The sequence below is a fragment of the Pongo abelii genome, chromosome 11, assembly GCF_028885655.2.
Source record: "Pongo abelii isolate AG06213 chromosome 11, NHGRI_mPonAbe1-v2.0_pri, whole genome shotgun sequence".
Taxonomy (NCBI): Eukaryota; Metazoa; Chordata; class Mammalia; order Primates; family Hominidae; genus Pongo; species Pongo abelii.
Window position 1 is genome coordinate 135322889 of NC_071996.2, and position 15907 is coordinate 135338795.

General features: G+C 42.3%; 1 protein-coding gene across 1 annotated transcript in view; it reads right to left on the reverse strand.

Annotated features, from left to right (window-relative positions):
* Positions 1 to 15604, reverse strand: part of PDE6D (phosphodiesterase 6D) — a 48516-nt gene extending 32912 nt beyond the window's left edge. Inside the window, exon 1 of the mRNA XM_002812984.5 lies at positions 15350 to 15604. Coding sequence (XP_002813030.1) covers positions 15350 to 15399 — 50 coding nt within the window. The 5' untranslated portion in view covers positions 15400 to 15604. The remainder of the gene's footprint in view (positions 1 to 15349) is intronic.
* Positions 15605 to 15907: the final 303 nt, after the last annotated feature.

A 15907-nucleotide genomic window follows, 5' to 3' on the forward strand; every position in this document is an offset into this window, starting at 1 on the left:
ACAGGGCTGTCTGTCTTTACTCTGTTTTCATAGTTTTTGGTTGTGGCTTTTTTCTTCCTGTTCTCTATCTTTTCACACTCTGCCTGTATGATCTCTCCCCTCTCAAACTCTCTCCTCCTTGTTTCCTTTCTGAACTCATTTCCTTCTCTTACTCCCACTTTCTTCATTAATTCTTAAATACCACTTATGTCAGAGCCCTCTTATGCTTCTGCCTTAGTGTTGGTTATACAGAGCATTCTGCCTTTAGTACCTTCTTAAGGACCAATTCTAATTCACGGTCATTTAAATGCATTTCTCCACGCAATAATTTCCCAGTGATTTTCCCATTTATGGGGGATGAGAAAATATAAATAGATCTCTGAGAACCCAGGTTTCAGTATCCTTGAAACATAATATGCAGCATTGTAATCAGTGGTGATATCCCTGTGAAATAATACTCTTGCACTGGCAAAGTTACTATGCTTGGAAAGTATACAATCAAAATTCAAACTGGCCTGGGAAACAGTGGAGGCAAGTAATTCAGTAATGAGAAAAAGATCAGTATTTGAAACATAACACAGTCTTCTCCCTAGCAAAGTCAAACAATAACGCAAACCTTTCTTTTTTCTAGTCAGCCCATTATCCTACTGATATGTACAGTTATGTGCCTGGAACTGGTCAGAAACAAGCTAGAAGAGACATACCCAAAGAGATTCTTACAGGCTCCCTTTGCACTTTTATTTGCTTCCCAGCACCTCCTGATTGAAGAAGAGATAATACAAGGCCTTTTCCCAAGGGCATGTTCCCAAAAGGGCCACTGTTTCTTTCAGGTTATTTGGAGGCACAGGGATATTGCCTTGAAACCTGTCAAAATCTACATTCAGAGATTCCTGAATTTCACCCAGTTTTTAAAAAACGCTATAGTATTGGGAAGAAACTCAACTTCTTCAAATTATAACCCTTAAAAAAATAAAAGCTGGCAGGGCATGGTGGCTCATGCCTATTATCCCAGCACTTTGGAAGGCCGAGAAGGGCGGATCATCTGAGGTCAGGGGGAGTTTGAGACCAGTCTGGCCAACTGAAACCCTGTCTCTACTAAAAATACAAAAATCAGCTGGGTGTGGTAGCGCATGCCTGTAATCCCAGCTACCTGGGAGGCTGAGGCAGGAGATTGCTGGAATCCGGGAGGCAGAGGTTGCAGGGAGCTGAGATCACGCCACTGCACTCCAGCCTGGGGGACAGAGCAAGACTCCGTCTCAAAAAAAAAAAAAAAAAAGCAAAGTCAAAGATGATTCTGGTTTTTCAGTGTCATCTGGGGGTTTCTTCTGTTGTCACTCCAAGAGCCACGATTAATTCCCAGAATTGTGAAAAAAGGCTCACAGGTATCTAAGCTGAAGTAAAAAACAATCACTAAGGCTCTGACTTTTCTGATATCCTACTTTAAAGCAAAGGTAAACAATGATTGTAATAATGTAATAGCAAGCATAGTGCATTTGAAGAGCTATGGTTTTTAAATTGAGTTGGCATGTATTATTTCGTTCAAATTTCATAACATCTCCATCAAACAGCATGCATCATCCTTGTTTTTTTTTTTTGAGACGGAGTCTCACTCTGTTGCTCAGGCTGGAGTGCAGTGGTGCGATCTTGGCTCACTGCAAGCTCTGCCTCCCAGGTTCACGCCCTTCTCTTGCCTCAGCTTCCTGAGTAGCTGGGACTACAGGTGCCCGCCACCATGCCCGGCTAATTTTTTGTGTTTTTAGTAGAGACAGGGTTTCATCGAGTTAGCCAGGATAGTCTCAATCTCCTGATCTCGTGATCCACCTGCCTCGGCCTCCCAAAGTGCTGGGATTACAGTGTGAGCCACCGCACCCAACCACTTTATCCTTGTTTTACAGATATTAAGTGACTTGTACAAAGCCAGCTTAAATAAGTGATTTCCATTATTTAATGAATTCTATCTACCCACCCAAGCTGCTGCCCTAATACCTGCTTTCTTAGGTCACCAGATTTCTTGAAAGAGTAATCTATTATGTCTGACTTTATTTCCTCATGTATTCATTTTCTAATCTTGAAAGATTATACTTTGTTTCTTTAACTATTTTTTTTTTTTTTTCCTCCAGACAAGGTCTTGCTCTGTGGCCCAGGGTGGAGTGCAGTATAGCCAGTGGCACAATCTTGGCTCACTGCAACCTCTGCCTCCTGGGCTCAAGTGATACTCCTACCTCAGCCTCCTGAGTAGCTGGGACTACAGGCACACGCTACCATGCCTGGCTAATTTTTGTATTTTTGATAGAGATAGGGTTTCACCATGTTCCCAGGCTGGTCTCAAACTCCTGAGCTCAAGGGATCCATACATCTTAGCCTCCCAAAGTGTTGGGATTACATGTGTGAGCCACTGTATCTGCCACTATCTATTATTCTTAAAAAGATCACAATGACCTATAAGATATCGTGGGGCTCTCAGCTGATTCTTAAATATCATTAATGAATAAAATTTCAAAGAATTCCAAGAATTTGTTTGGTCCTCATCCTTCCTCATTCCTGACTCCAACTCACTCTTGAAACACTTTCCTTCGTCTGTTACTCCCTACTATCATAAAGATTAAACTAGGTAACACCTCATCTTTTAAGATCCTATTCAAGTGATAATCCTTTTATTGTTGTTGTTGTTGTTGTTGTTGTTGCTGAGATGGAGTCTCCCTCTGTCGTACATGCTGGAGTGTGGTGGCGTGATCTCGGCTCACTGCAACCTCCACCCAGGTTCAAGCAATTCTCCTGCCTCAGCCTCTCGAGTAGCTGGGATTACAAGCATGCACCACCACGCCCAGCTAATTTTTGTATTTTTAGTAGAGACAGGGTTTCACCATGTTGAAACCATGGGCCAGGCTGGTCTCCAACTCCTGACTTCAAGTGATCCACCCGCCTCGGCCTCCCAAAGTTCTGGGATTACGGGCGTGAGCTACCATGCCCGACCTCAAGTGATAATTCTTGAAGTCTTCCACAACACCCCTAGTAGTAGTCATCCTTTCTCTGAGTTTCCACAGTACTTGATACTACTAGGCACGTAACACATTGCATTCTGATTGTTATGGTCTCTTTCTCTCTCCCTTATATAATACAAGTTATTTGGTCATGGAAACTGGTTTATCATTTTCTTTTTTTTGAGTGGGAGTTTCGCTCTTGTTGCCCAGGCTGGAGTGCAATGTCATGATCTCAGCTCACTGCAACCTCCACCTCCTGGGTTTAAGCGATTCTCCTGTCTCAGCCTCCCGAGTAGCTGGGATTACAGGCACACGCTACCACGCCCGGCTCATTTTTGTATTTTTAGTGGTGACGGGGTTTCATGACACTGGTCAGGCTGGTCTCGAACTCCTGACCTCATGTGATCTGCCTGCCTTGGCGTCCCAAAATGTTGGGATTACAGGCGTGAGCCACCGTGCCTGGCCTGCTTTATCATTTTCTTTCTCTTTGGTTTAGCAGATGATATGCCACATACAGATTCTGTTAACAAATGTCTGAATGAACGGCCAGTAAGTGGCAGCACTATGACCAGAACGCAGCTTTTCTGGTTCCTTTGTCTTTGCTCCTTAGGCAGAAGATGGCTCAAAAGCAATTAAGGCTTACAGTTACATTTCTCACTTCCTATTTCATGAAAATGCTGAATCTCAGATTTAGTCCCTTTTTCTTAATCTTTAGCAGTGACCTGGTGAAAACCATACTTTTCACACAGAGTAGTCACCTAGGTAGCAGTGTCACACATGGCATAATTATGACTATCCTACAATTTGCTCTCTCTCTCTCTCTCACACACACACACAGATATGTGTGGTGTATATATATATACACATACATACACACACAGATATACATATAGACACACACACACACACAGTTTCTAGAGATGGGGTCTTGCTCGGTTGCCCAGGCTGGAATGAAGAGGCACGATCATAGCTCACTGTAGCCTCGAATTCCTGAGCTCAAGTGATCCTCCTGCCTCAGCCTCCTGAATAGCTGGGACCACAGATGGGACCACATTTTTTAACAGAGAATCATAGAAAAGGAAACAGTCTGTTAGATTCTTATCTCAATCCATAAATACTTAAGGGGCCTTTGAAACAAACTCTAAATGCATAATAACACTCTGTAACAGGAACCCTCAAGTTGGTTCTATAAGCTACCCACAATATACTTTCACCTGAGATTTTTCATAGATGTTTAAGGAAAAGGTTTCAAAATGAAACTGAAATAAGCTGGTCACAAGGTAGCCTTGTGTATTCTGAACAAAGCCAGGACATGTTTGTTTATCCATGCTAGTATCCAAGACTTTTTCACTTTTTTTTTCCTATTAACGAGATTATCTGAATTGCTCATCTGAAAACAACTTCATTGTGGGATAAATTTTGTGTTACTTTATTGGACAAAACTATATGGACACAATCTTGTGCTCATCAGACTTGAGTAACAACCTCCTATGTTTGATCATCACTGAAGTTGCTAATCAGACCCCTATGAGTAGCCATCTCCTGACTACAGAGGACAATGTTTAAGAGGACTGTGCTTAAGATGAAAAAAATATGAAAACAAGAATATATCCACCTGCTGCTTAAGTATTTTCTGGAAAATGTCTTTTTTTTCCTCTGGTAACTCTAATTGTTAAAAAATTCATTATCCTGGGCTAAACCCTGGCCCCTGTATCTGGTGAATTGAGGGGAAAAAAATATAGGAGATATGACCACATTAGAACAGGATAATTTTCAAGTGAAAAATAAATCTGGCTGTGACTTAAACATTGAGAAAAGGGTTGGGCATGGTGGCTCATGTCTGTTAATTCCAGCACTTTGGGAGGCCAAGGCTGTCAGATCACTTGAGCCCAAGAGTTCAAGACCAGCCTGGGCAACATGGCAAAATCTGGTCTCTAAAAAAATAACAAAAATTGGCCGGGTGTGGTGGCTCACACCTGTAATTCCAGCACTTTGGAAAGCTGAGGTGAATGGATCACCTGATGTCAGGAGTTTGAGACCAGTCTGGCCAACGTGGTGAAACCCCGCCTCTACTAAAAATACAAAAATTAGCTGGGTGTGGTGGCAGGCGCCTGTAATCCCAGCTGTTCAGGAGGCTGAGGCAGGAGAATTGCTTGAACTTGGGAGGCAGAGGTTGCAGTGAGTTGAGATCGTGCCATTGCACTCCAGCTTGGGTGACAAGAGTGAGACTTCATTTCAAAAAAAAAAAAAAACCCACAAAAATTAGCCAAGCATGATGGTGTGCACCTGTAGTCCCAGTTACCTGAGAGGCTAAGGTGGGAGGATCACTTGAGCCTGGGAGGTTAAGGCTGCAGTGAGCTGAGAAATTTTTTTTTTTTTTTTTTTGAGCAACCTCTGCCTCCTGGGTTCAAGCGATTCTTGTGCCTCAGCCTCCCAAATAGCTTCTGTGGGGTTTGCCATGTTGGCCAGGCTGGTCTCGAACTCCTGACCTCAAGTGATCTGCCCACCTAGGCCTCCCAAAGTGTTGGGATTACAGGCGTGAGCCACCTTGCTCAGCCAAGCTGAGAAAAATTTAAAACTCAAAATTAATAATACAACAACAAAAGAATAAATTCTCCAGAGAGGCATCATGGTATACCGTAGAAAACATGGACTTTTAAAAAGACAAAACAAGGCTTAAATTAAGGTTCTGCCTTCACCTAAGTGACCGCCTCGTCGATCCTCAATTCCTTAATCTATAAAATGAGGCTAACAATGAATAGGGTTGTTGTGATAATGCAGTAATATATCAAAGTTCTTTAAAAACCAAAAAGCAGTATAGAATTATGAGATATTACTAGACCATGCTCTTTCTTCTTGATTTACAGTGTTAATTTATATTACAGCTATTTATGTTTCATTCTCTAAATGTTATCTAAATTCAGAGGCAATAATTGCTCTCCTTGACTCTGAATCAGTTGTATCTACAATGCACTAAACCAAACACTTCAACACTGAGTGTCTCAGAGTTGTGTCAAAAACAAAAAGGAAACAATCAGGTCACAAAAAAACTTTTTGCCTATTTTAGGTGTAGAACATATCTCAAAATAAACATTTGCCGAAAAAAGTACTTGTTAAATAAGAAAGGCTGTCACCAAATCAAAGAATTGTAGTGCTGGAAAAGGATTTGAGTATTTCTGTAGATCATCTACTGTAATACACATTTGATACATACAAAATTTTCCTCTGCAACACTCTTGACAGACAGGCATCTATCTGCTGCTTAAAACACTTTCTGGAAAATGTCTTTTTTCAGGCAATTCTACTAATTGTTAGAAACTGGCCTAAACTCTGTCACCTGTAATTTCTACCCCGCAAATCTTGTAGTTCCTCTGAGAGCTACACAGCAACATTTAATTCTTCCTCTTTAGAACAGTTTTTTTTTTTTTTTTAACTTTAGAAGAGAACACTTATATCTCTTGTCCAACTCTTTTCATCTTTAGGTTAAACTCCCTTCAGTTCCCCCATTATTGAATGTATGCCATGTTTCAAGTGGCCCACCTTTACACCAGCTCCACTTTTCCCTGCCTCCCTTTGCTGTAGACTAAACAAGCTTTCACGTGTCCTACGGTGAGACCATCACCTTCTTTGCCATAAACAGTGTGCTTTAGTTCAATCCATTGAAATCTTTGTGGATATTGGACTGTAAGAAATATATTTGCTTTTCTTCCCAGCTCCAAAATTATAAGCAGGTCAAAAGCAAAAAAGAATGCTGCTCTCAGAACTTTGACAATTTGAGTTTTACGCATTCAAGCAATTATTAGAATAGTCAGGCTGCTGGAGAAGATGGCCTTTAAAATTCCTTCCTATGATGCTAGGCTTTAGCTCAGGAATAGGGAGGGATAGGTCTATAAGTCAAATCCTCTCATAACACGAGGATTTGTGGATGCAGAATGCTGACAAGTGAGGCCTGGGAGGCAAAACTGAGGTCAACCCTAGTAAGAACCTAGAGCTTCCAAGCCTCAGAACCATTGCTAGTCCTTTATCAAATGTAGTGGTGATACAACTGGAATTCTCCATGAGAGTTTTACCGTGTTCTGTTCCATTTCTCCAGAAGTTACTGTAATGTTTCATTATAAACCATATACACAACCCTGGGAAGAAACTTAGAAGGTCAGTAGAAGACTATAAATATCTAATTATACTCTAAATTCCTTCCAAAAAGCAAAAGCAGGAATGCCTGTTTAAGAATCCTAAGTAAGGCCGGGTGTGGTGGCTCACGTCTGTAATGCTAGCACTTTGGGAAGCCAAGGTGGGCAAATCACTTGAGCCCAGAAGTTCAAGACCAGCCTGGGCAACATAGTGAAACTCTTTCTCTACAAAGAAAAAATACGAAAATTAGCTGGGTATAGTGGTGCACACCTGTGCACCCAGACACTCAGGAGGGTGAGGCAGAGGATCACCTGAGCCTGGGAGGTGAAGGCTGCAGTGAGCTATGATAGCACCAGCCTGGATGACAGTGAGACCCTGTCGCAGAAAAAAAAAAAAGAATCCTAAGATAATCAATAGGACATTACATTCATTTAATCCATTCAGGATAACAATACAAACTCTCAAGAGTCCATGCGTGAGGAAACAAGCTACCAATCACAATCTACATGAAATTGGGCTTTATGAGTGGTATGTCTGGTTGCTTTCCAAGACTTTGGGTTGACAGACAAAAGCTATATTATGGGAAATAATAAACCTCAAATTCATTTTTAACATTTGGCCAAGGCAAATGTACCAGGGAATACTGACTTTCAAGAGAAGTTCTACAGTCGACTTTTCTTAATATGTATACTATTCTTATTCTTTATTCTAAGTGAGTAAATAGAAGATGTAAAGCCAACTGTTTTTTGATTGGAAGCAAAGTCAAGGATTAAGGTACTATGAGAAGATACAGGGATTCCAGGACCAAACTGTGGGAGAAGAAATGTAAGAACACAAGTCAAAGATGCTTTCAGAAACCTTCTGAGCCCAAACTCTTTTTGCTAACCTGCCATAAATTAGAATGAGATTCATTTTCTAGACAAGATAAACATGAGGTATGTATCAATGCTTATTGAATCATTTATTCAGAGGCAAAATGGAAATACCATAGTTTTTCAGTAAGAAAATATAACTAGAATGAAGTCATTAGTTATATCTCAGAGAAATAAGTGGCTTTACAATCATATTAACACTATTGTCATTATTATTATTATTATTATTATTATTGAGATGGAGTCTCACTCTGTTGCCCAGGCTGGAGTGCACTGGCGTGATCTCGGCTCACTGCAACCTCCACCTCCTGGGTTCAAGCGATTCTCCTGCCTCAGCCTCCCGAGTAGCTGGGATTACAGGTGCACACCACTACGCCTGACTAATTTTGTATTTTTAGTAGAGACGGGATTTCACCATGTTGGCCAGGCTGGTCTTGAACGCCCAAACTCAGGTGATCCACCCACCTCGGCCTCCCAAAGAGCTGGGATTACAGGCATGAGCCACTATACCTGGCCTGTCATTATTATTAGTAATTATTAATAAAATGAATGGCAGCAGATATTACTATATGCCAGGCACTGAACCAAACATCTTTTATGCAGTTTCATTTAATTCTCAAAACAACCCTCTGATGATATGAGATACAGATGCTGAGGCTCAGAGTCTGAGTGTTCTGTTGAGAGTCACAATAGCAGAAGCAGTAAGTCTAAACCTTGGAAGTGAGCCCATACTCTCAACCATTGTGCTATATACTCTACTGCAGTTATGTGTAAACATTTGATAGATACCAATTACTTTCTATAGACACTACACACACACACATAAACCAAGTGAGAGTGCCCCTTTCCCTCAACGTTGTGAACACTGAATATTATCTTTTTTTTTTTTTTTGAGACTGAGTCTCTCTCTGTCACCCAGGCTGGAGTGCAGTGGTGCAATCTCGGCTCATTGCAACCTTGGCCTCCCAGGTTCAAGTGATTCTTCTGCCTCAGACACCCTAATAATAGCTGGGATTACAGCTGTCCACACCATGCCCAGCTAATTTTTGTATTTTTAGTAGAGACAGGGCTTCACCATGTTGGCCAGGCTGGCCTCGAATCCCTGACCTCAAGTAATCTGCCCACCTTGGCCTCCCAAAGTGCTGGGATTATAGGCATGAGCCACTGTGTCTGGCATCTTTTTTTAAAATAAATTTTTATTTATTTATTTTTTTTTGAGATAGAGTCTCACTCTGTAGCCCAGGCTGGAGTGCAGTGGTGTGATCTCAGCTCACTGCAACCTCCGCCTCCTGGGTTCAAGCGATTGTCCTGCCTCTGCCTCTTGAGTAGCTGGGATTACAGGCGTGTGCCACCATGTTTGGCTAATTTTTTGTATTTTTAATAGACAGGGAGTTTTGCTACGTTGGCCAGGCTGGTCTCAAACTCTTGGCCTCAAGTGATCTGCCCACCTTGGCCTCCCAAAGTGTTGGGATTACAGGCGTGAACCACTGTGCCTGGCCTAATTTTTAATTTTATTTTCGTACAGTGCCACTTTCAGGAGATATATATATATATATATATATATATATATATATATATAAAATCAATCTTTTAAATCTGTGTCAATTAATTGGGAAGAGATAGTCCATCATTATTATTATTATTGACAGGGTCTCACTCTGTTACCCTGGTTGGAATGCAGTGGGGCACAGTCTTGGCTCACTGCGACCTCCAACTCCCAGGCTCAGGTGATCCCCTCACCTCAGCCTCCCAGTAGCTGGGACCACAAGCATGCATCACCACACCTGGCTAATTTTTGTGTGTGTGTTTTTTTTTTTTTTTGTAGAGGCGGGGTCTTGCCATGTTGCCCAGGCTGGTCTCAAACTTCTAGGCTCAAGCAATCCACCCACCTTGGCCTCCCAAAGTGCTGGGATTACAGGCGTGAGCCCCTGCACCTGGAAGATAGTCTATTATTTTAACAAGGTTGAGCATGTCCTCATTTATTCATTGGTCATCTGCTTTTTCTTCTAGGAACTGCTTGTTCATATCCTTTGTCCACTTTGAGTTAAATGCTTATCCTATTGATTTGTAGGCAGCCGTTTATATTCTGGATATTATAATATCTGAAGTATAAATGAATTAAATAAATAAATAGAGACAATAAGCCAATATTAAAAAAAGCTACATTACTACTCTGTATCTTATACCAAAGAAAATTCCAGATGGATTAAAGATAACAAAATCATAAAAGCATACTTCTTTCTTATGGAAGTCTGTCAGTTTCTTGTTAATTTAATAAAGTTATATTTTTATGTTGGTGAAAAAGCTATTCAAATAGGCAAAACAGTGGATACAGACTATACTAGAAAGCTAGTATAAGAGTACTGTGACAAATGCTGGGTGCGGTGGCTCACGCCTGTAATCCCAGCACTTTGGGAGGCCTGAGGTCAGGAGTTCGAGACCAGCCTGGCCAACATGGCGAAACCCCGTCTCTACTAAAAATACAAAAATTAGCCAGGTGTGGTGGCGGGTGCCTGTAATCCTAGCTACTCGGGAGGCTGAGGCAGGAGAATCACTTGAACTCTGGAGGTAGAGGTTGCAGTGAGTTGAGATCACGTCACTGCACTACAGCTGGGGTGACAAGAGCAAGACTCCGTCTCAAAAAAAAAAAAAAAAAAGAGTACTGTGACAAATCTGTCAGTGAAAGCAACTGAAAGTAACTATCTTTGGAAATCATAAACATGGTAAATCTATTATTAAGTGAACAAAGTAAGTTACAAAGTGATATTTACAATTCCATTTTTATAAAAAACACATTAAACATTAGCTACATTAGAAGCCTATATTAAATAATATTTACAAAGGTCTCTCTAGGTGGCTGGAGTTTGTAATAGGAAAATTAAATAGAATTTTAAAAAATGCATTGCTTTTGAAGATATTCCTTCTAAACAGACATAAAGCTGGTTAAGCTTCTGGAAAGAAGGGACTGTAAGTTATTCATTTTTGTATCCTTCAAGTGTAGAGTGCCCTATACATAATAGTCACCCAACAGACCTTTGTTGAAGGAACGAAATGGGAAACGTGGGATTTACAAACATCAATCTCTATGTCAGCTGCTTAAAATAGTCAAATCCAAAATATTTGCAGGAGAATCATATTGTTCCCCAAGTAACATTTCATTCATAACATTAATTTACAATAAGGAAATGTTATGCTTTTAACAAACAAGAAAGAAATGCAAGGTTGTTCATGTGTATGAGAGCCTTGCACTTCTTGAGAGGTAGTATAGCGCCACAGTCCAGTATAGCTCTTAACCACTATGCCATATTACCTTTTATGGATCTAGGGATCCAGGAAAATACAAATTGAAACAAGGTATCATGTGTTGTCCAAACTGGCAAAAATAAAAAAGATTGACCTAGTCAAGGTGGAAAACTGAGTACTATCAACATTGTTGGTGGGAGATCATAATGGTGCTCTTTTTGTAGTGATAAACTCTTCTCACAAAAACAGATACTCTGAAAGAGGTAGGGTGAGATGGGGTGAAGGTGATACGAGAATAAAATCTTATTAAGATTTTGTTTTTGAAACAACTGATGGCAAATACAAAGGCTTCTACTGAATTCACTCAGACCATGCCTAATTTATGCATACAGTATTCACTTTGATGCAGTATCTTTAAATTTTTTTTTTTTTTAGAGTTGGGGGTCTTGCTATGTTGGCCAGGTTGGTCTTGAACTCCTGGCCTTGAGCAATCCTCCCACCTAGGCCTCCCAAAGTGCTGGGATTAAGAGTCACCATGCCCAGCCAAGTCCTCATGTTTCTATCTACTATGGGCATATGGGCAAGCTTCCATGTGAACAAAAGTGGCACAAATATTTATAGGGACCTTAAACACACAAATTATGTTAGTCACAGACCATTCTATTGTAAACTATACTAAATCATATTATAAAGCTATAATAATTCAATCAAATGTGTATAGGCACAAGAAGAGACAAATAGATCAATGAAACAGAAATAATCCAAAAATAAACCTACGTCTTATGAAAATTTAGTATATGACAAGGATGGCATTTCAAAACAGTGAGGAAAAGATGGACTAACTACTTAATAAATAGTACTGGAACTACTGGCTATCCAAACAGCAGAAGTACTTAGATGTCTACCACATACCAAATGTGTAAATACGTTCCAGGTGGATTAAAGAGCTAAACATTGAAAAGAGAAGAAAAGATAGGATATTTAGTTAATCTTGGGATAAGGAAGATCTTTTTAAACAAGATACAAAATGCAAAAGCCAGATGGCAAATATTAATAAATTTGAGGCCAGGCACGGTGGCTCATGCCTGTAATCCCAGCACTTTGGGAGGCAGAGGCAGGCGGATCATGAGGTCAGGTGTTTGGGAACAGCTTGGCCAACGTGGTGAAACCCCATCTCTATTAAAATACAAAAATTAGCCGGGCATGGTGGCATGCACCTGTAATCCCAGCTACTCAGGAGGCTGAGGCAGGAGAATTGCTTGAACCTGGGAGGCGGAGGTTGCAGTGAGCCAAGATTGCGCCACTGCATTCCAACTTGGGCAATAGACCAAGACTCCGTCTCAAACAAATAAAATAAAATAAATTTGAAATGACAATTTAAAAATTCTGTTCAACAAAAAAGGAGACAATACATTGAAAGAAAATATTTGCAAAATACATAATAGGCAAAGGATTGATATTACAATATGTAAAGAACATCTACAAATAAGAAAAATAAACAGTAGTAAAATGGGCAAAAACAAAATTAACAAACAATTTACAGAAGAAAAAGAAATGGCCAAATAGAGGAGATGTGCAACTTCTCTAATAATAACAAGAATAACACTAGCTAAAGCATAATGCTCACTGTGGATCAGGTACTTTTCTAAATGCTTTAGATATCAACTCATTTACTCTTACAGCCCCATGAGATAGGTACTATTATTTTCCTCATTTTACAGATAAGAAAATTGAGGTGAGGTTAAAGCAGTTGCTCAGGGACACACAACTAGGAGCGCAGGGCGGGAATTCCAATGCAGGCAGTATAGCGACATAGTCCAGTATAGCTCTTAACCACTATGCTACATTACCTTTTCATGGATCTAGGGATCCAGAAGAATACCAATTAAAACAATGTATCATTTGTTATCCAAACTGGCAAATAAAAAAGACTGACCTAGTCAACGTGGAAAACTGAGTACTATCAACACTGTTGGTGGGAGAACATAATGGTGCTCTTTTTGCAGTGATAAACTATTCTTACAGAAACAGATACTCTGAAAGAAAGTTCAGAAAATCTATTTACCCAATAAAAGGTGGACAATAGTCAGTTTCTTACTAAAACATTAATTTTACTTTTTCCTGAAGGTAGTAGCATATCTTAACATTCCTGCTTTTCTTTTCTCTCTTACTCCACAAATGCCCAATAAAGGCTACCAGAAGATGAACACGCCACTGCTCTCATGCTAACTTTTTGATATGGCTACTTCCCTTGTGCTTCGGGATTTAATCAGCTCAGGTCAAGCTTTTCCCAAAAGCCTGTTTCTGGACGCACTAACATCACTGAATCGGTTGATTCGCTTTTCCTTCCAGTGGGCTGACACAGATTCTGCTTTCTGAAACTCTTTTCCGTATTTGTCTCTTATCCTCTTTCTCAACAGGTTCAAGAGCTAAGACTGAAGGTGAGAAGCTCAAACTTTTCTGCTTTGTTCAAAAGCCATTAAAAAGGCCTTTCTTATTTTCAGCAATACGGTATTTCCAATCAGATGAAAACGTTGCTTCTGAAATCTCTCAATTCTCCACAGTTTCCGGTTTACTGTCTACACAGCATGTTAAGTAACAATACTATTACATTGTTAGATGTTAATAATATAAATTATTTGAGGGAAAAATAAAATCCATGTCATAGCTTTTCCAGCACTTCAGTCATCCCTATATACCTATTTAATCCATTATGGAGAGAAACACAGAAAGGCACATGGAGCTATAAAAGAGGCTGCTACTAAACCAAAACATAAAAGTACTGAAAGTTTATCACGGATGGTAATATGCAAAGGTGATACAGCCTTTAGTTTTTCTAAAAAGCGTAGGTCAGTTTCCATTCGAAAAATCTCACTTGTACATCCAAAACTTCCTTTTTGCACTGTGGTCTAAAATGTATTACCAACTTGGTTTCTGATGATAGCAAAGCAATTAAATTTGCAAGCGTGACATAGACATTGTGAAAACGCAACAGAATACCAAGAAAACAGTGCTTTACTAAACCTCCAAGGGAGGAGCCCTAAAGTGGTGACTACCTTTTCACTGAGGGAGCAATTTAAGAACGTTCCGTACTATAGATTACAGACAGGATGCATGAAGATTAAAGTCGGCAGGAGAATGGAAAATTTGAATATCCAAGTTTGCGTTTTTTCATCTGCATCATATGGTGACGGACTAACACACTCCACGAAAACACAAAGCTTCCTTACGGAGAGGATGCAAAAGTGGCACCACAACAGGCCCGAGGCAATGATTTCTCTACCCCACTCTATCCTACCGTGGCCCCAGCGACATCACACCATTGCTGGACAGCTCCACCACAGCTAGGCATAACCGCACCGACAGGGGCGAGCAAAGACACCTCGGCTAGGAGTCCCAGCGCGAGGCACCCCACACCTAAGCCTATGGTCCTCATCTTGCTGGAAAGAAAACTGAGGCGCTGAGGGGGAAGCAGTGACCAATGCCTCAGAAGGCCAAAGAGTGTTAAGACGAGGTCGATCTTGGACTTCTCTTTCCCCATCTCCCCCAACTACTCCAGCCCTGGAAGAAGCCACAAGTTTGGAAGAGAAGTTGTGGAAACCAGACGGGGGTGGGGTGCGGTGCGGTGCGGTGGGGGACCTGAGAGAGTTTTAAAAGCACTGGTATTTGTCCCACACAAGGTCGCCCGCTCCAAGTCACTGTTCCCCGCTCCCCGGGTAGGCTTATAGCCAAAGAGGCTTCTAGGCTTCGAGATCAGCCCACCACGCCCCCTCAGCCCTTCCCTGCGGGCCGCAGCCCCCTCCCAGCCTCTGGGTCCCGACCGGGGATCGGAACCCGGCCGGCCTCTCCGACAGCGTTTCCGACGCCCGGCACCTCTCGCAGCCCCGTCCCCCAGGCTCCTCCGTCTCCACCCGCCACCCCCCGGTGCTCCCGTCAACGTCCCCTTCCTCCCTCAGGACGCCCCTGGGGGCGCCTCTCGCGCCGGGTCCCGCCGGGTGCTCGGCACGCTGTTCCTTTCCTCTCCCTTCCCGCGGCCCTTCTTCTGTGGGGCCCACCTGGCGCGGCCCCTGCCCCCGGCCAGTCTCCTCAGTGAGCGGCCGCCTCCCAAGTCCTCCCGGCCCCGCCCCGCTCCCGGGCGGATACAGTTTGAAGCCCCTCAGGATCTCCCTGGCCCGCTCGTCCTTGGCTGACATGATGCGGCGGTCGCCGCCCGCGGCTTTCTCACTCTGGTCGGCGGAGCCTCGCAGACGGTGCCCAGGAGCCGAGGATGAAGCCGTAGCCCGGCTTGGAGACCTCGGGCTAGCAGCCGCAAGGGCCAGACCAGGACCGGCCTCTCTCTCCCCTCAGCTCCCGCTCCTGATCCCTTCTCCTTCCCCCTAGCCTCGCCGTGCCCTCCTGAAACCAATGGAAAGCCAGCCTTGGGGATTGGCATCCCAACCAGCCAGTAGGAGCGCGCAGCGGCTTCGCAGGGGGACTGTTAACGTCAATGGGAAGGGCCCTCCCCGGGAAGTCCCATAGGATACAATATTCATCTGGTGTTGTTGCCTAGAGTTTGTCCCAGCGGAGGGTTGGCTTCGGATCTGCAGAGGCTTTAGGGACCTGCTCCAGCCACTGAGCACACTAGCCGTCTGAGATGGCAGCTGAGTTGCACTGTGCGACGCGACAGAGACTACATTTCCCAGCATTCCAGCGGCGCACACG